General features: G+C 39.3%; 1 protein-coding gene across 1 annotated transcript; it reads left to right on the forward strand.

Moving 5' to 3' along the window:
* The first annotated feature begins 2,596 nt into the window (after positions 1-2,596).
* RUVBL1 (RuvB like AAA ATPase 1) lies at positions 2,597-20,817 on the forward strand. Its single transcript, XM_040076273.1, has 11 exons — positions 2,597-2,841; positions 3,573-3,659; positions 4,304-4,436; positions 8,341-8,492; positions 9,744-9,833; positions 10,655-10,804; positions 12,130-12,193; positions 13,321-13,519; positions 15,211-15,313; positions 19,845-19,936; positions 20,223-20,817. The coding sequence occupies exons 1-11, from the start codon at positions 2,701-2,703 to the stop codon at positions 20,380-20,382; spliced, it is 1,371 nt and encodes a 456-aa protein (XP_039932207.1). The 5' UTR covers positions 2,597-2,700; the 3' UTR covers positions 20,383-20,817.
* Positions 20,818-23,292: the final 2,475 nt, after the last annotated feature.

A 23,292-nucleotide genomic window follows, 5' to 3' on the forward strand; every position in this document is an offset into this window, starting at 1 on the left:
AATGAGTAAAACAATCAATACAATGAACAATGCCAAACCTGGCACAACTAAGTAATACCTATGAGCAAATACGAGGGAGAAGCCAGCCTTACATTTATCCAGCAAATTATTTTTTTACTTTTATTTCTATTGAGGTATCTTCTTCTACTATAAACACAAACCCAAATAATTTTAATCATGTTTTCTTCAGGTCAATATTAAAAATATACCTTCATTATGGCAGCAAATTTTATTTACTGAACAGCAATGGTCAGTAGCAGACAGAAGTTTTAGGCTCTAGATTCTGAGTTCTAGACATCTTATTGCTGTACACAAACACTTAACACTCTGTTTTTTACCCACTTTAAGCAGGAAAAATCCCTAATTAGTATTTCCAAAGTTAGAGATCCTTATGTAGCATATCTGATTTTTATAGACATAGAACATTTCTATCCTCCCTCCAAGTTAAAGTGAAGACTAACAGCAATTCTCTATTCCTGCCATCTACATTCCTGTATATTGAATTTAACCAAAAATAAATAAGAAAATATTACTAAATAGATTTCGAAATGCCATAATCTCAAAAACAGGTCTTGTTGCAACATCAAACAAGATAACATGGACCATATGGACAAGTTTCAGTCTAAGTTAACAATTTATTATGTATTTCACCCTTTTTAAAAGGAGGGTCATACCTATCCTGAACCACTTGATAGCAACATCACTGCCTTCAGAGCTCTTACCAGACTTGCTAAATATTCTTTGAGAACTGGCAGAAACTTGAACTCTGACCAGATTTTCCCACAGCACTTGCAGCAGTTTAATGCACTGGAGAAATCAAAGTTGTATATTTGCTCTCTTACAAAGGAAAAAATCTGCAGCTCAGTACCTATTAGATGTTTCTATTCTGTGATTAATATGACCCTGAGAGGATGTACACAGTCTAATGGCATACACACTTTTCTAATTATTTAAAGAATAGCTCATATTTGTTAGTCAAAAATTCTTAGCTGAACAGTTGTATAGCAGGATACTTTTACAAAGGTGTTGAACCACAAATGTGTGCAATTATATCATAATTACAATTTTAAATTAGAGTATGTAAATATGACAGAATAATTAACCAAAAAAAAAAAAAAGAAAAGGCAACAATAAGCAAAGTCTTTTCTTTGCCAAATTACATTTATAACAAAATCAATAGAAGCTCTCAAACAAAGATGGAATGAATAGCATGTATATGGTTAACTGGGCTTCTGAAAATCGAACTCCCATCCTCCCTGAAACTTCTCTCTGAGCTCGTGCTGTCACAAGACTGCTTTTGCAATTCCCCTGGCAGTGCACAGGAAAGCCAAGTTGGCACCAGATATCAATCCTGCCTCATACCACAGTAATCCACTGGCTTTAAACTTTGCACATGCAGCAATGGTTTTATAATCACAGAAAACTATATATCCATGGGTAGAGTCCCCTGTCTCTTTTGTGGGAGAGATCGCAATATCTACACAGAGAACTCACTGGAACTGCAGGTGCCCAGATCCCATCTAAATTTCAATGTGAGTGATCTCCCTATTATGCTTTTAAACCCCTCATAGAAGGTGCAGCAGAATTACCAGCAAACCACAGCTAGGAGCTGTAACAGCCTAGAAGGTGCAGCATCACAGACCTCATGAAACATGGATGTTTCTGTGAGGCCATGAAATGATCTGCTGAAAAGCTGGAGTGTTTTTACCCATTTCAATTGCTCAAAGCTCATAAGGAATGTGTGCTACAGGTGCAGCACATGTCATAGCCTCAAATGCTTATAGGAAGGCTTTCAAGATGTGGAATAGAATTATTCTGCATTTTCACTGAACACTAAAAACTAGTGAGCAACACTGAGTATGTAAGAGACCACCCTTACTTTCCTTGGCAGGGGAGTTGGACTAGGTGGTCTCCAGTGGTCCATTCCAACCCTAACGATTCTGTGAATCTTTGACAAAGTTTTAGAAAACACCCTTAGAAAGCCTCAGCTTATTTTTGTGATCTAAAGCCAGCAGAGGTTTTAATGAGGCTCTGGGTCTCTGGGGCACTGTCAGCGGCTGTGGGCAAGCGACAAGACACCGAGCCAGGGACACCCAGGACTCCCCCAGCCCCGGCAGCGGGGACAAATGCTGCCTCCAGCGCCAAATCCGATTGTAGGAAAAAAGAAAGGGCTTATGGTGCTGCAGGGCCAAGAAACCTGCGAGCAAGAACGAGCTGGTTCCCGCTCCAGGAGGGCTCCGCTCGCCTCTCCCCAAACCGCCCCTGCGGTCAGATAATCGCAGAACCACTTAGGTTGGAAAAGACCAACGAGATCACGGAGTCCAGCCCATGACGGGTCACCACTTTCTGAACTAGACCCTGACACCGAGTGCCACATCCAGTGTTTTCCTGAGCACCTCCAAGGACAGTGACTCCACCACCTCCATCCTTCCCGGCCCTGCTCCTCCGCAGCGCCCGCGCCCGCCCGGACCATCCGCGCGCGCCGCATGCGGAAACGGGCGGGAGGACCCTAAAACCCTGCGCCCCTGCGGCTGACGGGCAGGCTCCGCGCCCAATGAGCGCCGAGAGTGCCGTCGTGGGGGCCAATGAACGGAGCGGGGGTGGGGCGCGTCGGCGCGCGCTGGGAGCCTCGGTAACGCGCGGGCCGCGTGAGAGGAGCGCGGTGCGGCCGGGCCTCAGCTGCCCCTGCCGTGCCCCGCCATGAAGATCGAGGAGGTGAAGAGCACCTCAAAGACCCAGCGCATCGCCGCCCACAGCCATGTCAAGGGGCTGGGTCTGGACGACAGCGGCGCCGCCAAGCCAGCGGGGGCCGGGCTCGTGGGGCAGGAGAATGCGCGGGAGGTGAGCTCAGGGCCGGGCCGGGGCGTCTGACAAGTCCCCGACAGCGAGTGAGAGTCGTGCCTGGGTTCCTTAGTGTCGCTGCTGTAGTGTGAGATGCGATGGAGGCGGTCGGGGATGTATTTGCTCTGCTTCTGCTTCGCGCTAGGACGGTGACGGTGTGTCGGGTGTCGGGCGTAGAAATTAGGGTGTTATAGGCAACGGAACCCACCAGATTTGATGCAAATAGGGATTGGAGCATCCGTTTCAACCCGGTGGTTGGATAAAACCATCATAGAATCGCAGATTGGTTTGGTTTGGAAAGGAGCTTAAAGATCATCACTGGTTCCACCCTCCCTGCCCTGGGCAGGGACACCTTCCACTGAGCCAGGTTGTTCGGAGCCCTATCCAATCTGGCCGTGAAAGAAGATCTATAGAAGATCTGCGGCCCAGGCAGCGAAGATTATTTTCTTGCTTTACTTTCAAACCTCTCTCTGTGCGTGAGACTGCGGGAGGGAAAAGGAGTCAGAGTTCACAGATTGAGTTTTATTGTCTGTGGTTTTTAATGTTTGTGTTAGATAAAATGAATGTAGAAAGTACGTTTTTCTGATCTCGTATTTTTTGTGTGCGTGCATGAAATTGAAATCTTTACTTTTTGTAATACCTGTTATTTCTAAACATTTTAAATAATGTTGGAACAAAAGATACTATAGTAAGACTTCTGTTCACAGTATTAATACCTATTTAACTTGTAGGCATGTGGGGTTATAGTGGAGCTAATCAAAAGCAAAAAAATGGCTGGCAGAGCAGTGCTGTTGGCAGGACCTCCTGGAACTGGCAAGGTACTATTTTTCTATTTTGTTACAAAATAAAGTTATTTCCAAATCTACTTTAATTTGTTGTCAAAACTGTTTTAGAGAAGTGGTTACAAAATGTTTTCATATACCAGTTTTTTTTTTTTCCCAATTAATTTATTGATGTAGTTCCCTATTTCATATTTTTAGTTTTGCCATGTTATCGACACTGGCAGTACCCGTGTCATCAACACTGGCAGCATCTTTAATGTGAAACCACCTCTTGTAGGTTAATAAACACGTAGGTAACAAGGGGTTTGAAAAAGTTTTAGAAGGTACTTTTATATTAAAAGCTAGACTAGTTTTTGCTTGGTTTACTTTTTCCCCCCAGGCTATTTAAGGCTTTTTGCATCTCTATCAACTATCAAAGTCAAATGCCCGGTATTGTGTCTTCAAGGTTTTTAAAAAGTCTTTGCAAAGGTCACCTGTGTTGAAGGCGGGTTGTTATATGTGAGAAATGTATATCAGACAGAATAGTCTTACCATTAAATTGATAGTTGATATATAGAAGGTGATATAATGAGGAAAGGTAACTTTGTGCAAAAAGAATCCTTTCTTAATTATCTTCAAAATTAATGTCTGGTGGTTATTTTTGTTTGTTTGTTTGTTTGTTTTTCTTTTTCTTTTTAAAGACTGCTTTGGCTTTAGCTATTGCTCAGGAACTGGGAAGCAAAGTTCCCTTTTGTCCTATGGTTGGAAGTGAGGTCTATTCCACTGAGATCAAGAAAACAGAAGTTCTAATGGAAAACTTCCGACGTGCGATTGGTAAGTTTCAGGAAAAGAGGAATTAAGTGTTTGCATGATACTTTGCTTTTTCCCAGTCATCTAAAAGGAAGAACTTTTCAGTGGTCATGGCATTCTCAGAGTTTTGTATGCTTATTTTCTTCAGTGCTGATCCTAATTTCGTGAATCTCTTTCACACTTAGTGGAGCCAGGTGTTCTGTTTACAAATTGTAATTTAATTATTGTATTTTGGTTTATACTTCACCAAGTTTTTCTTTCATCCTCCACATTCACCTCGTCATTTTGCCTGTGACTGAATAAAGCTGAAAGAAAAATTAATTTTTAGTTTCTTACAGAACTTAGCAGAAATACTTGTAGACAGAAAAATGTTCCTCCTGTTTTTTGTTTTAGTGATTTCACCTTACTAAATAAACAGTCTTAATCAGGGGCTCCCAAACAGCAAGATTGGGCTGACTTACTGTCCCAGCGAGCACAGAGAAAGTTCCATCCGTCTAAATAAACACTTTAACTTAATGTCTTTCTCAGTTCTACGGTGCATTTACAGGTTTGATGTAAATTGGCTTAATTTCCAACACAGCCCCAGTGATGATCTAAAATCCCTTACACAACTGCTGCTGACAGCTGATAAATGCAAGTAGAAGTGGCCTTTGTTTGTGTGAGGATTGGCTAAAGAGAGCCCGGTTGATTTTAGTCCTGAATGTATTAACAGTAATTTTCCGGTTTCAGTACCAAGTTTCCTCTTGGACTTCATCTTAGCAGCAGCAGGGTGAGGAAGTCTCTCAGTTCTTCAGTGAAACAAAAGTATTCCATTGACTTTTATAAGAAAGCAACTTTCGGTAGCTTCTGGTCTTCTCATTACCATGAAGCTGGCAGGGACTGGGGAAAGGAAGCCTCAGTAGTCTGCAAAATTTCCTTGATGTGATGAAGTTCCCTGTCAGAGATTTAGAAACCTGAACCAACAGGTGAAACTTACGCCATCCATGTTGTCAGTTCTAGAGATAGCAGAGATTTAATAGCCAGCTACGTTGTTAGTTCCCCACATTCCCTGAATGCCAATAGAGAGATACTTCTAAACAAATATTAGTGTTAATGAAGGATGGAACTTCTTTTATTCGTTTCTGTTGAATTCCATTTCACATTTCCATAACGCAGCCTTTACTGAATATTTTTAAGGGTGTAAAATTCTCAGAATTACTTTAAAGGACTAGTAACCACAATTTCTTGTAATGAAACGCTTTCCATTTGGGTTTTAATCTCGAGTATGTTTTAGCTTCCCTGCTTGGTAAAGAAATATTTTACAAGGGTGCATTAAAAAAAAAAAAAAAGATTCTGTGCAGTGCAGTTGGGTCTGTGTGCAAGGGAAGCTTCAGCTCACATGTCCATCAGTACTTAAAGTATTCATTTCGGTTTTATGGAATTTTCTTTGTTTGTATCTCTTCTTGGTCGCAGGTTCTGTGTACATCATCATTGCTCATATCATGCATTTTGCTTTCAAGGGGTTTAGCCACCTGAGTTTTTAAAAACTTGCAGAGAGGTTAGCATCAAATTTTTTACTTAATGGTTGGGGCTTTTATTCATGGAAATTAGAGATCCTGACTGGTTTGGACCCATCACTTTATAAGAAAGTGGGAGTTACTCTGAGTTCACAGAGTTTTTATTGTTGTGAGTCTTTTAATAACAGACCTGACATAGTCTCATGGCCAAGTAGTGTTTGGAATGCAGTAGAGAGGTTAAAATATGTAAGAAACATAAAAGGACTGAGTAGGAAATGAGGAGATCGAATTGTTGTATAGGTTAATAAAAGAAATTTAACCTGGGAGAAATTAATCCAGTATAGAGCCTATTAGCAGCAGGTGAGGATGATGATAGCAGCTAATGTTAAGAGCTCAGTTGCAGTAAAATTAAGTGCTGCAAATAGCCACTTCAGTGGTATAACTGTTCCTTGTGTTGCCAAATTGTACCTGCCAATGAGTCAAGCAAGCACTGTTTAGCTCCATGGATGCTGTTGAAACAAAACATGAAATAGCCCACAATTACTGCCTTGGATTTTGTGTCTAATTTGGAAGTAGATCTCTCTAAGAACTCTTCTGAGGATGAAGTTTGTAGTTCATACATATTAATTTGAAATCAAAGGATAATCAGCAGCAAGTTCAAACCATCAATTATCTTTGTTCAGATCATGTTCATCTGTAAATATTTTCTACAGACACATTTGTAAGAGCACATTAGTCTCGATTAGAGGAAGGCTTCTGAAGCAAATCCCTGGGTTTGCCCTTGCTGACTTGGCTTTGAATTCTGTTGTGGAACAGAATGAGCACATGAACTGGATTCTTTTCAGATTAAATGGAACTGGAAGATTCATTGCATTCTTCAGCAGTGTACAAATCATACCCCAAACATAAACAGGCTGCCACGTTTAATAGCAGAGTAGAACTTGTGCTGGAAGTCTAAAAGCAAAGCAAAGAGAACAAGCAAACCTGGTCCAGTTTGTGGCAATAGCAGTTTCAATGTGCAGGTTCCCATATTGCTTCACATTCATTTTATATGAACCAGTGTGATGCAGTCTTGTCCAGGTCAGTTTTATAATTCAGAGGTTCATTAATTTCTGTATGGTGTTTTGGCATACCTGAAAAACATTTCAAAAATTACTGAAATTAACTTTGTACACAACTTTTCATGTCGTCTTAAGTAAGAGAAAGCAAACTTTTCTTACCAAGAATTTGTCATGTTATCTAGTTAGACTGTTTCTCGCATTTCAGATCCTGGTCTGAATTTGGGCCCAGTAGAGGGAGACAGACTTGTATTTGTCAGATCTTTATAGCCCCTATCAGCAGCTCAAAATTACTGCTGAAGTATCTGATCTCTTTCAAAGCAAAATGAAAAGTTAAAGAACGAGGAAAGGTTTATAAATTCACAATATCCTCAGACTGGGCAGGATGACTTTCTTATATCTTGTTACAGCCCATTCATTATTTTTGGTCTGGCATGTGTGTCTCATAACATACTTCATGGAGTTTCTTCACATGTGGGTTCTTTGAACTTCTATGTGGTTAGAACATACATAATTGTAGTGGTGGTGGTGATGATAGTAGGTTTACTTTGAAACAGTCTGCCTGTAAATCTCTTCAGCTCTAAATTATTTATCAATTTAAAATAACGTAGTTAATTACAGTAGTTGTGACTAGAACAGAAGATAGCCAGATATTTTGATGATTGCATGGCTGTCTGAAAAATAACAAAGTGAGGATGTAATTTTCAGCTATTTTGAAATACTTCTAAATTTTCATTGTCGCAGTTTCTGCTAAATTTTATCTAGCTCACCTTTTGCTATTAACTTGAAAAATATTTTAAATTATACATTAATCCTTTGGTAATTTTACGATGTTCTAGCATAATACCTGTTAACCAATTTGTGTTATATTTTTAACTCAGTTGCTGAAGTATAAAGTTTTTTATGAAGTTACTTTTTTCTTCTATCTTTTTGTTAACTTTGCAGGGCTTTTTTGATAGTCCAAAAATTGTGTAAAACTCACTGTTATATTAATGTCAGTAGTTTCAGAAGATGATCTATGTTTCTGGCTTTAGCATAGGGGAACAAATCAAGCAAATTTCTGCTTTGTGGGAGGGAAAAGAGACAGAGGATCCTAACACTTGGTTCAAGAACTAATAATAAGGGATAGAAGAAAGTAATTTCTAAAGATTTAATAAACTTCTTAGCAGGTCAGAACTTGGGCTGAGCTTTCGTTCTGATGCACAGGATGAATATTCTCACTTAATATTGAAGAAGAGAACAATAATTCATCTTTCTGCCTTTAAAGCATTACTATGAAATGTAATGCACCCTAACAATATGTTACATTTTGTTGACAGTAAAACAGTAGACTCCTAAGTGTATACTGAAACTATTTTAAATAATTCCTTTCAGGGTTGAGGATTAAAGAGACCAAGGAAGTTTATGAAGGAGAAGTCACAGAACTAACTCCTTGTGAGACTGAGAATCCCATGGGGGGATATGGCAAAACCATCAGCCACGTAATTATAGGACTCAAAACTGCAAAGGGAACCAAACAGTTGAAGGTATGTGTGGTAGTCTTAAAGATTGCCTTAAGTATTTTGGGTTTGTAGCTTCTATTTTTAGCACTTCCTATTTCCATTTCAAGCTCTTGATCCCCATCTCTGTCAAGTGGGCCTGCCAGGAGGCTGCTCTCTTTGGCTAGACAACTTTATCCTGTTTATCTGCTTTATGTAGAATATTTAGATATTGGTCTTGTGTCCTACTAATTGAAATATGGGATAAACCCATAATCACTTGCTTAGCAGCTGCTGTTATTTCACTGTTTGGCAGCACACACCTGCATGTCTTCAAGGAGTTAAAAGTGAGGTTTAATAGGAATAGATCCTGATGCAGTTTTGTAGATCACAGGTACCACAAAAAATGGGCTGAGTTGGCAATTTGAACTTTGTTCTATCTTAGTCTTGGATACACTCTGACCCTGGCTATAAATTAATGTTCATGGTAATAAACATAGGAGAAAGGCCTTGTTTGGTTTTGTTTTCCTGATTTTCAGGAACCAGATTTTTGAGGATGGCTTGGGAAATATTGCTTGTTTAAATATAAATTGTTCTTTCTTTCACATCCTTTCTTTCTACATGGAGTGTCATGCTCTAGTGAGTATTTGATAGAGAACTGGAAATTGAGCTGGTGTGTTGCCAGCTCAGGCCCACTTTCCTTTTGTTTTCTTGTATCCATTCAATTTTCCTGTCAGACTTGGAAAGAACTAAAAGCTGCCTCTGTTGTTAAGTATCATCTTTCATTTGTTCACTCTGAAAACGAGGAAATGAAGAGCAAAAGTGAATAAACATGTATCAAGGGAAACAAAGGCATCTAATATATTCCACACCCACTCTCCCACACAGAACTCCACAGAGATTAAGGACTCAAGAAATCAGGGAACATAATTCAGTGCTATAGCAAGATTTTTTATAAGTTTCCCTAGAAAGCTAGAGAGCTACTATTTCTTAGGTATAAATACATCATCACATTACTCAGAGCTATGTTTTGTAGCGGGTAACATTCTGGTTTTGGCACTGTCATTTCCTTTTGGATAGCAGATTTTTTGTAAGACAGTAAGTTCTGTGTGTCTTCCAGATTTATTTTATATCCCTACTCCAAAATGTTACAGCTTTATAAAATCTTAGGTGATTGTCAAGGTGAGTTGCAGTTTAATTTTGTTTGATGGGAATGAGCTTCAAACTGAATTTCTTTACCTTGATTACCATAATAATATGGAGCTGTTCTGACCAACTGTGCTGTTTGCTTGTCTCCAGCTGGACCCAAGCATTTTTGAAAGCTTGCAGAAGGAGCGAGTGGAAACTGGTGATGTTATTTATATTGAAGCAAACAGTGGAGCTGTCAAGGTAAAAGAAAAGTTCTGTACTTTTTATGCAGGTGTGTGTTTTTTGCAGACCTTTCTCTGCCTTTGTTAGAAGGCTCTCTGATTTATTAACCTTAACTGACATGATATGGTTATATGGAAATTTTAAAAAGAGCCTAGTGCTTTCCTTATCTGGAGGGAGAAGTCTCTTTTGCACCCAAAGAATGTGGTGGTGGTTCACAGTTAAGGTCGTCTGGCAAGGAAGCTATCACTGATGCTGTCTGGATGAGTTTTCTTTTCTGTAAGATCAAGGCATTTCTAAGGGAAGAACCAAACAACTTTAGTCATTCTCAGGCTGACATGTGCAGCATATTTAATCTTTTATCACTCTGATATTTTCTCCACAAGATATATACATAGACATAGTAGAAGGGAATACTGCATTAGTTAGCATTCTTTTCATATCTGATTTAGAACGTAGTGTATAGTGATACTTGCTGTTTAATGGATGAGCATAATATTTTCTATCATATAATAAATCACCCACCTACAAAGGAAGTTCTCCCAATCTCTGGTTAATCTGCTGGATTTGTCCTTTAGCAAGAACTACGTACAGTAAACGAAGGGGAGAGGAATGAAATGTTCTTGCCACTGAAAATATCAGGTGCTTTTCAACAGAGTTTTTGAGCTTTGATCAGTAGATAGGGTACGCCTCTTTCTAAGCAGGGAGTGGGATGTCTGAATTGTCAGCTGAAGCTTGTCAGAACTGGAATTGTGAACTAACTCTGTTATCAAATTCATGCCACTCAAGGTTTTGGTACTGAAATTAATTATATACCTGGATTTCTCTTCACTGTTCCTCAGAGGCAAGGCAGGTGTGATATCTATGCTACGGAATTTGACCTTGAAGCTGAAGAGTATGTTCCCTTGCCAAAAGGTGATGTGCACAAGAAAAAGGAAATTATTCAGGATGTCACCCTGCATGACTTGGATGTGGCCAATGCTCGACCTCAGGTATCTGACTTCACAGATGAAGTCTTTACAGAAAAAAATTACTTGACATAGATGTGATGTTACCAGACTAATTGAGATGTAGGAAGTTGAGCTAACTTACCAGCAAAAATTCCACTGTAGGAAAAGCAGTAGGTGTTACACCTTGAAGGCCAGTCTAGCTTTCCTCAGGGAGGTCATGCTTCAGCTGGCTGCCCCAGGGCTCTGCCATGGAGGTTGAAAAGGTGGTTGTTTCCTTAGGATTCATGCATGTGGTCATGGAATACTGGTCAGCATAATACTTCTAGCACTACAGAGAATGGTCTGGGAGTTGTAGAACAGCTTCCACACAGGTATTTGGGATTCATCACTTTCACAGTTAATGTATAATCTAGACCCTGCTCTCCTTCCCTCCACCACTGTGCCCCATCATTTGCAGAGAAAGAGCATTGTGGGCTGTCACCTCTGACCAGTAAAGGAGATTATTGCTTTCTCTCCAGAAGAAAAGCTGCCTGCAGGTGTGAGGTAGCAGCAGCCAGACCTGCATAATTTAATTTACTGAAAGTTCTGAGTGCAGTTTAACACGTTCTGCTCTGTGTTTATGGTTTCATAACCATGAAATGGAAACTGCAAGGACTGATAAAAGGTGTCTCAAGTATTTTTGACTGTTGATGTTCTTGCTTATTTCAGAAGTGTTTCGTAGACACTTGTTAAACTTACTTGCAAATCTCAGTAGAGCTCTGCATGTATTACAGCAAAAATCCCCAGGAAATAGAATTACTCCATGCTGTGTCCTAACATAAATCCACTCTTGAGGGAATTCTATCTGTGTCAAAAAACGGAAGTCACTAACAAGCTTAAAGGCTGGAATCTGTACAGTGAAACAATACAACTCTTAAACTCAATTTCAAAATAAAGCTCCTTTTTTACAAAAAAAAAAAAATTATGTTATAAAAATCACGGTATTAAAAAGTCACAACATTTAGAGTAGTTCTTCCTTTATTGACAGGCTGAACACCTACTGTGCATGCAGGCAATCCAAGTCTCTGTGTTCCCTGACAATTTCATTCCTTAAGAGTTCCTCTGTGACAGTTTTTTCAAGAGAGGATCTCATTTTGATATTTTTATGCTCTCCAAATGAGCAAGGATGAGGGGGTAGCTCCATGATTATGTTTAGAATACTCCTGTGATGAGGTGACCCAAATTTGACAGATTATCAAAGACTGCTGTTGTAAAGTATCAAGAAGTTAACTGTAAGAAAGAACTTCTTTAACCAATTCCTGATCTATAAAATTCCCAAGGTGTGTGCTACATGACCTCAAAGCTGATCTGTCACTTTCTTTTCCTAGGGAGGACAAGACATTCTTTCTATGATGGGGCAGTTGATGAAACCTAAGAAAACGGAAATTACCGGTGCGAAACCTGTCTGGTGTTTGGCGATGATATAGTCTATGTGGTTTTCCAGTTAGAAAAGGATTAAAAACAGAGTTACTATGTTTAAATGAATGCCTACATAAAACATATTCATAAATATTCAGATTTCAAAAAGCAGTGATACAGTTGCTAGAATTGCAATGGCTGGAGACAGTACAGGTTACTGGTTCATGCATGTAGTGGATGAAAATGTATGCAGTGCTCTTGCACCTATATTCCTGAGGAGAGGTCAGAATGCCCGTGCCCATCCCACAACATTCCTGACACAGTGAGGTTCAGGCTTTCAGCAAAGAGCCAAACTGAACAGCAGTAATACACAAATTCTAAAAATTGTTGTAACAATCATACAATCATACTGTTGAATTTTGGTGGAGTAGAAAAATGGCACCTCCTGTACCACCTGTCTAAGGACCTGATGTTCCACATGCACTGCTGCTCTTCCTACTTACAAGTCTTTGGAGAAAACAGTATCTAGAGACAGATCTACTCTCCATTTTGCTTTGAAAGAAATGCTGCTTCACTAAGTTACTGTCTAAAATCAAAATCTGTTTCAATACCTAACTGAATGGTCACTTTTGAAGTATTTTGTGTGTCCCAGAGGTTGCTTTGCTTATTGTAATACCAGATACATTGATGTAACATCTGGCATATCTTTGCTAGCAGTAGGTTCACTTATATAGCCTTTTTTGTTTGTTTGTTTGTGTGTTTTTGGGGGTTTTTTTGGTTAAACACAACTGCTTTGCTGAAATAGAGTAGCAAGATTTCATTCTTTCAGTTATGTTTTTTTCAGCCATGCTTGGAAACTTCAGTAAGTTTTGTGTTTAAAATGAGGTTTGTTTTGACTTCTCCACCCCCTAGCAAACTCCACAAACCTACAACAATCAATTTTTCGCACATGTGAGTATTTCAATTAGAAATACTTTGTTGCATAGATACTGCCTCAACACAGTATGAAATGTCACAAAATTTTAGTGTTGGATATTTTCCTTGTGGCAGTAAGATACCAAACCATGGAAAAGTTCAAGGAGAATTTTCCTTGCTTCAAGTCTTACCCTCTGACCTATAGTTCACTAGCAGAACAACCAGCTGTTTCATTTTGTTCTCAGACAAACTTCGAGGAGAGATAAATAAGGTGGTGAACAAATATATCGATCAAGGCATTGCAGAGCTAGTGCCTGGTGTACTCTTTGTGGATGAGGTTCACATGCTGGATATTGAGTGTTTCACATACCTGCACCGAGCACTGGAATCTTCTATTTCCCCCATTGTCATCTTTGCTTCCAACCGAGGAAACTGCATTATCAGGTATGATGTCTAAGCTTGAATTTTCCAGTTTGCATTGGTCCATAAACATTGGAATTAGCTGTGTCAGTAGAGTTACAATCTTCAAAGACTTTTATCTCTGTCACCTGTGATAGTCCTCTGCATGAGTTGCAAGCTGCATTGGTGCTCAAGGACTTCTCATAAGTTTCACAATGGGACAAACATTTAATGCCAGGCTGACTGGAATTTGTCCTTTCGCGTAACACATCTCTCCTGCCCTAACAGTTTCTGAATTGTTTCACTTCCTGGATGATCTGTGGCAGTTACCATGCTCATTGTATACCTTGATACATCTGTTGCCTGTGCATTAGGGACATCAAAAGCACCAGAGCTACAAATCTCTAATATTGTTTCCTGCTTCTGGATTATTTTGCTGCTTGCTATCCCAATTCCATCAGACTTCAGCTTCTTGTTCTTCCTGGTAGAGTGTGTCACAGTTCAGCCCTTTCCCTTTTCCTGCTGTTAATCTGGCTTTTTGTGATTCTTCAGTCTTGCCAACCGACTTGTGTTTCATCTCCACTTCACTTTGTGCTTTCACTTTGATACTTTGCACTTGCAAAATAGATTCTTTGCATGTTCAGTAAAAGTGCTCTCATGTTTCAGAGTTTTCTGTAAGTTCTAGTTTGTGGTCTAATTATGTCTAAGCAGACTGTCATTAGCAATGATTGCTATTCTTTGAATTGATTTAATTCAGCTGTATAACTAGCTTTTGCTTTACCTCATAGTGGCTCATCTGGTATTAATCTTTCTCTGTTTGCATTGCTTAGAAGTGAGAATGATAAACCCTTCAAAATGTTTAAGATGGACATTACTGCACTTTCTTTGCAAAGATATAAAAAGGCTGTCTTGTAAAAGTAAAGGAAGTAGAGATCTGTCAGCATGGGTTCACTGCAGATCTTGTTATGAAAAAGCTGTGATTTAAGAAAGGGATTTTTCCATATAATAGTGGCATCTAATATTGGAGAACCATGGCCAGAGCTGCAGTACCTAAATACTAGCACTATACTTAAAAGTGTAGTTCTTTACCAGCACTTCACTGTTTTTACTTATAAATTAAATCTGGGTATCTTTCAACTTCACAGCAAATTACAGTGGTCTTGGGAAAACAAGAGTACATGTGTCTGCAGGCTTTGCTGTTGGGTGTTGTATGTCAAACAAAATGGTTGGGGATCTAGATCCTGCCCTATCTTTCATACAGAGACCTAAACTTCTCTGTTTGCTGGATTGCAGGCATGGAATATAAACCGCTGAAGTATTCACTGAAGGGACTGGGGAAAGAATGGCTTGCTCAGCAACAGGAGATGTTCTCCAAATGGATGATAGTATATATAATTTCTGCTGACACTGCTAAAAAACTTAGAATGATTTGTTCCTTGCTGGAGGATACCTTGAAACATTAGATAAGGTTGTACTGTGAGATACAATGCAAGAAAGCATCTCTCACTGTTTTTGAGAGCATATTTAAGAGCTCCAGCAATAGTGTTTATTTCCCTGGGGCTGTCTAGAATGAACCTTAGACCAGAATGTTTCCTGTCTCTAATCTAGGAGGGGTATGTGTCTCTGTGAACACACAACAATTGTAAAGTAGCATAGTCGCTTTTTACTGATTTTAACCAAATCAATGTACTGAACTCACAGTAGTGTCTGATTTCTTTGTTTGGTTTCTCCTCTAGAGGCACAGAGGATATCGTGTCTCCTCATGGAATACCATTGGACCTGCTTGATCGAGTAATGATTATCCGAACCATGCTCTATACACCCCAAGAAATGAAGCAGGTATGTGCGGGATTTTAAAGAACTTGTAACAAGTCCCCAAAGTTGTGCGCTGCTTCTGCCTGTTCTGTTACTGTAGAGCTGTTTTACTCTGTGGTCACCAGGGCTTGTGCCAGAAAGCTTCCTGCTTGTTACAAGCCTGCTTTGTGTAGGAGTTAATACGGTGAGCTGGTTAAAACTGCACACAACTTCGCTGACTCCCACCCACTGAGGAGTTGCTAAGCACATGGGGGCACCTCACTTGCAGGAAGGCATGAAGTGTTAGGTGAAGCAATATCTTGCATGGATGTACTTCCCGTAGTTTGCAGATTTTAGCAGGTAGTGTTTTTTCAGTTGGTGTAAGATGAAGTGTCACATCATGAGATCTTTAGTCCCACACCTCAAGCTTTTCCCTCACATGAGACATGAGAGGGGTTGAAGAATACAACCTTATGTGCTGCATTTTTGCTTTTACGTTGTGTACTGTCGCTTTAACCTACTGGGGCTGTCTCCTGAAATGGGGAGAATTTTCATGCTGGTCAATTTTGGAAATGTAAGCACAGAAAATGTTGCAGAGATATCCTTCCAAATGCCTGGAAGTTTTCCTGTGGGGCCATCACAATGTTTTGTATTGATTATAATGCTTGGTGCCATTATGATGCATTGTGTCAAAGATTCCCCCCCTCATTAGCATCTTAATGCTGGGAAGTGACACAATGCAGAAGACATTAGGGTTTACAATGTGAATTCTTTGTATTATTTAAGAGATAGTGTCAATAGAGGAGAGCATTGTCATCAGATTATGGTCTCCTGCTGCTGGATAGGTCCCAAGGTGATGTGGATGAATTTATCGAATTAAAGGTAGAGGCAAAGCTTCATTTCCCTTGGTTTGAGGAGCTTTTCACTGATGTTGTCCTGTTCTCAGGTTGATTTTTTTGGTACATAAAAGACACTTTGAAGCATTGTGGTGTAGATTGCAGTAGAAGCAGCCCAGTAATTTAATAATACAATTAGGTTTAGTCTCTATACAAAACAAATTTTCATGTGCGACTTTTACTCAGCCTGGGGGTGTTCAAGACTGCCTGGATTTCCCTGTAGTGTTAAGTGAACTCTGTGTAGTTAGTGCTGTATTACCGTGCAGGTAAGACACTTTCTGAATGCTGATGTTCAGAAGAGCTGGGTGAGTGCTGTGACTTCCACCCTCCCCAGGGGGCTGAAGGAAAAGAGGTGTTTGCAGTAGCATTTCCTAAAGCTAAAAATAGAGTCCAGACATTTGGCCACATAAATCATGTTCCCATAGTCAGATAATCTCATCTTCCCTTAAGTTAAGGCTTTTGAATGGCAACTTCTCATGGGAGAAGACGAGGAGTAATTACACTTAACTTTGGCTTCTAACTAAGTTGTAGTGGTTTTACGTTCACTAAATTCTGGTCTTAGTACTTACTCTTTCTGTGGGAGACAGACTAGGAGAAAAAACAAAGCAGGCTCAACCTTAAAAATGAACAAATAGTTTTATTAACGCACACTAAAAGAATAGAAAAAGAAAGTTGGGGGAAAAAAAAGTAAAACAGAATGAAACTCTAAAAACACTCTTCCCTCTTTTAAACTGTTAACTTTCCTACAAAACAACATAAAGAGACAAAACTTGTAATTTTCAGTCAGTTTCACTATTTGATAATAGTCTTTCATTAATTCTTTAGGGGAAGAGTCTCTCTTAGAGTCACGGATCCCACTGACAACTTCTCTAGGACAGTTCTCTTGTGGGTTTTAAACTGTCACAAAAACAACTGCCTGGAGAAACCTGCTTTTGTGACCTTCCCAGGAGCAGTTTCCCAAGCTGCTTATGGGTCATGGGTCTTAGACTTTTGCGTACTAGGGTGTCACCTTTTAAAGATGAATAACTCCAAAGCAAAGGATTCTTCATCTCAAGGTACAGAGATATCTTCTCACTTCTTCATTGGCACAGAGAGCTCCTCATCTTTATTTCTGTTCAAGCATCTTATAAGATTAATGTTACTTAGTCCATCACAAACACCTTTGCTCAAATTCACACACAAATCAAAACAATCATCTCCCCAAATGCATATCTTTCTTATGATTTAAAGGAATTATCTAAATATAGAGTTCATTTCCATGGCTCAAGTAAGAATGGATCAACCAACTCTTCAATACTCTGTCCCAACAGTCTTTTCACTCTCGCTCTACTGACTTCATGCTGTTTCTTCTTTATGTTCACTCTGTCCTTTCTTACTCTCTCAGAGAAGGGCTAAGCTCTGGAAGCTTCATGTTGCCAGGAAAGGGTTAAATCTGCTCAGAGTCTTTGTCTCTCCCTCTGTAGCTCCTGGTGTTAGATGTTCAAGGCCTCGCTGGTGAGGGAGGAAGAACTCACACAGAAACATCAGAGATTGGAGCACTCAAGCAGTCCGGAATCATAAAACCAGGCAGGATCATAAATGCCTTCTCAGCCCACCCCTCGGTGTAAATCGGGGTGGCCTCAGCCCAAATGGTGCCCATAGCTCTTATCAGGGGCCCGGCAGAGATCTTTCCCTGCACCAGGGAAGTTTGGAGAAAGTAGTTGTTGTAAAGCAGCGACCTCTCCTTCCCCTCCTCCACCCGGCAGCCAATGGAATCCTGCCAGGCCTCAGGCCAGCTCCCCTCCAAAAGGGGAGGCCCAGCTCGATATTACCTGTCTCTCTCTGGCCAAAGGAAAGAAGAAAAAGGACCCACTTACAGGAAATCAAGGGGTTTTATATAGTACTTCCCAAAGTTTGTAACCAACAACTTTCAGTGGTCAGAACAGATGCCAATATTCCATCTAACCCTCTGATAAGTCCCTGTCTTTTCTAAAGCAATTCCCAGGTCCTGACCTGGAAAATTATTCTACATTCTTTTATAACTAAAAAACCAAACTGTACTAACCCATGACATAAGTACAGTTGGGGTGGGAGTAAAAATAAGGTATATGTAAGGTAGTTCTCTGGTTTTGCTGTCATTTGTCTTTCATGTTAGGAAGAAGTTCCTGCTGCTGATGTTTTTGGGTGAGACTCTTTACCTTCACAATTGATTCCTTTATCAGCACAGAATCTGGTCATGTATCTGTTGAAAATTTGTTCATAACGAATCCAAAGCCTTGGGTTTTGTGCATGTTGATAAAATAGAAATCCCATTGTTAAGTGCTGCTCTGAGACAAGACACACAGTAACCTTAGTGGAACCAGAATAGGGAAAAAATTCACTTTTATGCTTATTCTAGTCAGGTGGTGGTGTAACCAAACTTTTTTGCATATATGCCTCCTGTTGGATATTAGAGCTTATAACTGAGATGTTTTCACCTAATGTATTTCACCTGATAAACACTTGTTTTCCTATTCCATAGTAAATGCATATGTAAGCGAGTGGTGGATTAATGTCTTGGGCCTTAGTCCTTCAGATAAAGGATAAAAAGTTATTTTAAAAAACATAGTTAAAGATGTGACACTGAATACCTTGTTTGCAGCAGAGGAAGAACAAAGTAGCAGTGTTTGAATGAAGGGAAGGGGATGTCTAGGTGACCTGCCAGTAAAAAAATCTTCAACCTGAAATTGCAATTGTCAGCAGCACTGCTAATATTCTTACCACCAACTTTCTGCCATTTCAAGCCCCTTTCTTACTCTGCTCCCTACCCTGGCTCCCCGAGCGCATTTTTATGGCTTTAATTTAAACGAATTCTTCTTGATATCTTGTTTGCAAAGCTGCCAAAGTGAAAAATACCTGTATTATATGAGGCTTGCAGTTCCAGAGTTATCTCTGCACTACAACACAACATCATTATCCAGTCTGCCCCTTATCACTCAGCTGGTAATACAGACTACCGAGAGACTTGTTCCACTTTTGTTGCAGCTTCATATGCTCAGGCTTATTGGTGATATCTTCCTCTCCAACTTTGTAAAGATCTTCAAACTGCTACAAGCCTGAGACTGTTCTTGAAAGATTAGATTCTTCTTAGGGATTTTTTTTTCTTCTTGAAGGAATAGGTGAATCAGAGAAAGTAACTTTTTTTATTTACTTTACTATCTTCTTGTCAATTGAATAAAAACTGTTGTGAGCCGCTAAGGAAAGGGTGTAGCTTTCTGTAGAGCTTTTTGGAGGGCTCTGCTGTAGCTGTTCAGCACCAGTGATAGACTGCAGAATTCAGTAACTGCTGTGGCTATGCAGAAGTCTTCAGCTGCCACTAACTTCTAACATACATTTTCCATTTTGTAGTATAAGTTCTCATGTTCTGCTCTATTAGTAGGTAGGCCTTGCTAACCGTGCAGAGTTACGATGAAGGGTTAGCAGTCCAGATGTGTTACTTCACCTTCCTTTTGTGATTATCGTTTTTTAACATTGTATTTTCCTGTTCAAAGACTTAGAATTCTACAAATTCTGGTTTAGTGATAAGTTACACCAGGGTAGCTCTCCACACCATCTTGTTTTGTAGCATGTCTCATCTCTAAAGCTGACAGTTTACAGATACTAAGTTAATTACTTAAGCATGTTAATTGTTTGACATGTACCTCGCTTACTCTTGCCAACAGATTACAAAACTTCGTGCTCAGACAGAAGGCATTAATATCAGTGAAGAAGCTCTAAACCACTTAGGGGAAATTGGTACCAAGACAACCCTAAGGTAAGTTGGGCGCAGTTTTCTATTCAGCATGACTGGGTCTAAAGCCACTCGCAGTAGGATAACTCACTGTTTGAAGCAAGACAAACCTCTCCTTTACAACGACACAGTCGGTTAAAAAAGGAATGGTAATGCTCCTCTTCTTTAAGGAATGCTGGAGTGCTTGCTGACTTTTTCATACTGTTCATAGAGCTGTGTTTCCTAGAAGCAAATGTCCCACCTCTCTCTATCATCAGTTCTCTGGGATGCACTGAATTGTAATTACTCATCTGCTTCTGTTTGATCACAGGTATGCTGTGCAGTTGCTGACCCCAGCTAACCTGCTTGCCAAGATTAATGGGAAAGACAGCATTGAGAAAGAGCATATTGAAGAAATAAATGAACTTTTCTATGATGCTAAATCTTCAGCAAAAATCTTAGCTGATCAACAGGAGAAGTACATGAAATGAAAAGCTTATCATGTTAGATGCTTTGAAGTAGCTTTAACCCTTAGCCAGGGCTGGCTTAGTTATTGAATAAGAAATGTTAATGGTTTGTCTCTTTTGGGACTGAAGAATATTTAAATGTTGGACTGCTTTGTCAGGCCAGAATTAACTGTCGAGTGTTCCTGTGTCATTATCAACAATAAGATGCTCCATGGGGTGTGTGTAACATCTTAGTCTCCCTTTTATCAGTATATGTGAAATAAGTAGCTCTTGACCCATCAGTTTTGTCTTTAGATTTCATTACAGAAGAGCTTCAAGTGAAGTTGATGCCTAAGAACAGTCTATTTTCTTTATGAATCCTGTTTTAAAATAGTTTCATTTTATAGATGAGAACTTTTTGGTTTTGAATCAAAGTTTGTCTGAAGTGCTTTATAATAAAACATGTCAAGAATGTTGGAAGTGTGCGTGTGTTCATTCTGGGTGTTGACCTGTCTAAGAAACAGTCAAAATAAATTGGAATTAACAAAGCGAAGTATGAGTGACATGGATCTGCAACACAAAAATAGATTTCAGCAAAGATAGATTGAGACCTTTTAAAAGTGTTTACTTCTTTGTAGGGTTTGTGTTGTATTTTCTGAAGACTTCCTTGGAGAATGCAGAAATTCATAATAGTTATCTTAACCTTATTTAAAGTCTTTCCCCCAGAGTAAATTTAATTTTCCTTAGGTTTTCCTAAAGCAGAAAAAATTGGTTTCCATCATGATTAGTTATTTTTTGCACTATCCCCTCTTCCTTGATAACTCAGAATCAGGAAAAAAATTCAAACTAAAACTGAAATCATACTCTGCATGGACTTTGGATGAACTTCAGCTTAGTCTCACTTTCACAGTGTGCTTCCTTGTTTTGTGAAGCATGGATACCTGGTTGCTTCACAGCACTTCGAGGTTAAATGATTAACAATTTAGATTTTTTTAACGCTGAAATGCAGATCTCTGTAACCACATCAATGGATGTATTGGAGAAAAAGTGTAGAAGCCTTATCAAGTGAAGTTATCACATTACTTACCAGAACCTTTAGGGATTTAAAACTCTTTATGTACAGAACTTAAATGAGCATTTCTTGGGGTAGGGTGGGAAAAAATAGTAACTTATCAAGGAGGCCAGTTTTAAACATCTTTTTTAGCATCTGCGAAGTAAAGAGGATGAGTTTTCAATTAATACTTTTAACTCATCAAAATTTTAATCTGTGGTCCTGAATGAGACACTGCTTCACAAATATCAAACATACTCAGCTTTACACGAATCCTTCACAGGAAGTTGTTCCTCATGTGGGGAGAATCTCAGTAATGGCAAATTAGGCAGACACAGGCAATTGGCAATTACCTTTTTTTTTTTTTTTTTTGGGGGGGGGAGAAGTTTTGTTCTGTTCTGTTACTCATTTTGCTTTCCTGAGAGGTTTTCTTCTGAGACTGTGGTAGTTAAAGAAGTTAAAACTATCACAAAGCCATGGCATGCACATTTGTATAAAATTATTTACATAAGTTGATAAATATCAAATGTAACAAAGCTCCCTTGTTAAATCAGGGAATTCTGCCTTCTAAAACATGCAGAAGCTCAGTCATCACCTCCTTGGGAAAGGAGTGCAACTGCTAAAAATCTCTATCCTCACCCCTTTATGCTCTAGGGCCTTGTCTCTTCCTTCTGCTGAAGTGCTGTTAGTGGAAATTGCTAATGATTTTTCAGCTCCAGTAACTGGACTGGAGAGCAGAGACTACTGGGTAGAAAAAAACAGAGCTGGAAGGAAGCTGGGTGATTTGGATTAAATAATGTTTTGATTATATTTTACCATCTCAGACATATAAAAACCTGTCCTATTCTTCAAAGTAAAATTCAGTAAAACTCAGCCAGTCCTAATTAGCTTTTGTACTTTAAATTATCTACTTCCTTCTCTACATCTGCAAATAAACAATAGTGACAGACAGATTTAATGAATTATTTTTGGTTTATCTAAATATTTTTTGGCCAAGGAGCATTCTTGCTTTCAAACCTAAAAATCTGCTTTCGTACTAACTCCAAATTAATAAAGATTGCAATTACACCATCAGAATAATTTTCATAGTGCAGCTAAAATCTCTTTTTACCGTGGCTGGATAGCATGTTCTGTTTTAGTGCTAGGCACCATAGAAAGAGACACAGTGAATTAAGCTGCTGCATGATCAAAATTGAACTTTTTTTTTTTCTCTGTTGCGGTTTTAAAATTCTTGGCGATGATGAATGTAGTTATTTAAGAATATCAGTACCATTTTTCTTTAAGTTTTCTGAAATATCTAACTGATCAATTTAGAAAGAAGTTTGAATGAGCCCTAAATAATTCTGTATGCAAGAGTAGTTCAAAGGCCCAAACAACGTTTGATGGCATTGGCTCTTTAGTGATAAATCTGTCCCTGTTCACATGGCAGCAAAAACCTACTGGGGCAGTGAAGGGTGGTACCTCCTGGAATACTGAGAAGACCACTGTTCCTAGTTAACCATCAGCAGGAAGGGGCAGAAACTTTAGCAAGGCAGTTGTTTTTTTGTTTACAAAATGTTCTTTATAAAAATTCAAGCTCTGTAAAAGTGGGGAGAAATACCTGTTCTCACAACAGTAAAATAAGTGATTCTCTGTAAAACTCAAGCTGGGTAGCCTGCTGGACCTCAGATACAAGCAAAGACCTGGGAAGAAGTGAACTGTGCCACACACTGCAAATAAGCAGCTCCATCCAACCCTGGTTTCACAGCAGACTTCATGACTGATGGTACCTGTCACTTGAGACTGACTGCAGGTACAAGTGTACTTTAGGAAGAAAACAAGATCTCAAAATACACCCGGGGAAAAGCAGCAGCAGTCAAACTAAATTGGTTTTCCCAAACCTTGAGCAATTTTTAAAAATGAAA

Source organism: Hirundo rustica, chromosome 12 (genome assembly GCF_015227805.2).
Source record: "Hirundo rustica isolate bHirRus1 chromosome 12, bHirRus1.pri.v3, whole genome shotgun sequence".
Classification (NCBI taxonomy): domain Eukaryota; kingdom Metazoa; phylum Chordata; class Aves; order Passeriformes; family Hirundinidae; genus Hirundo; species Hirundo rustica.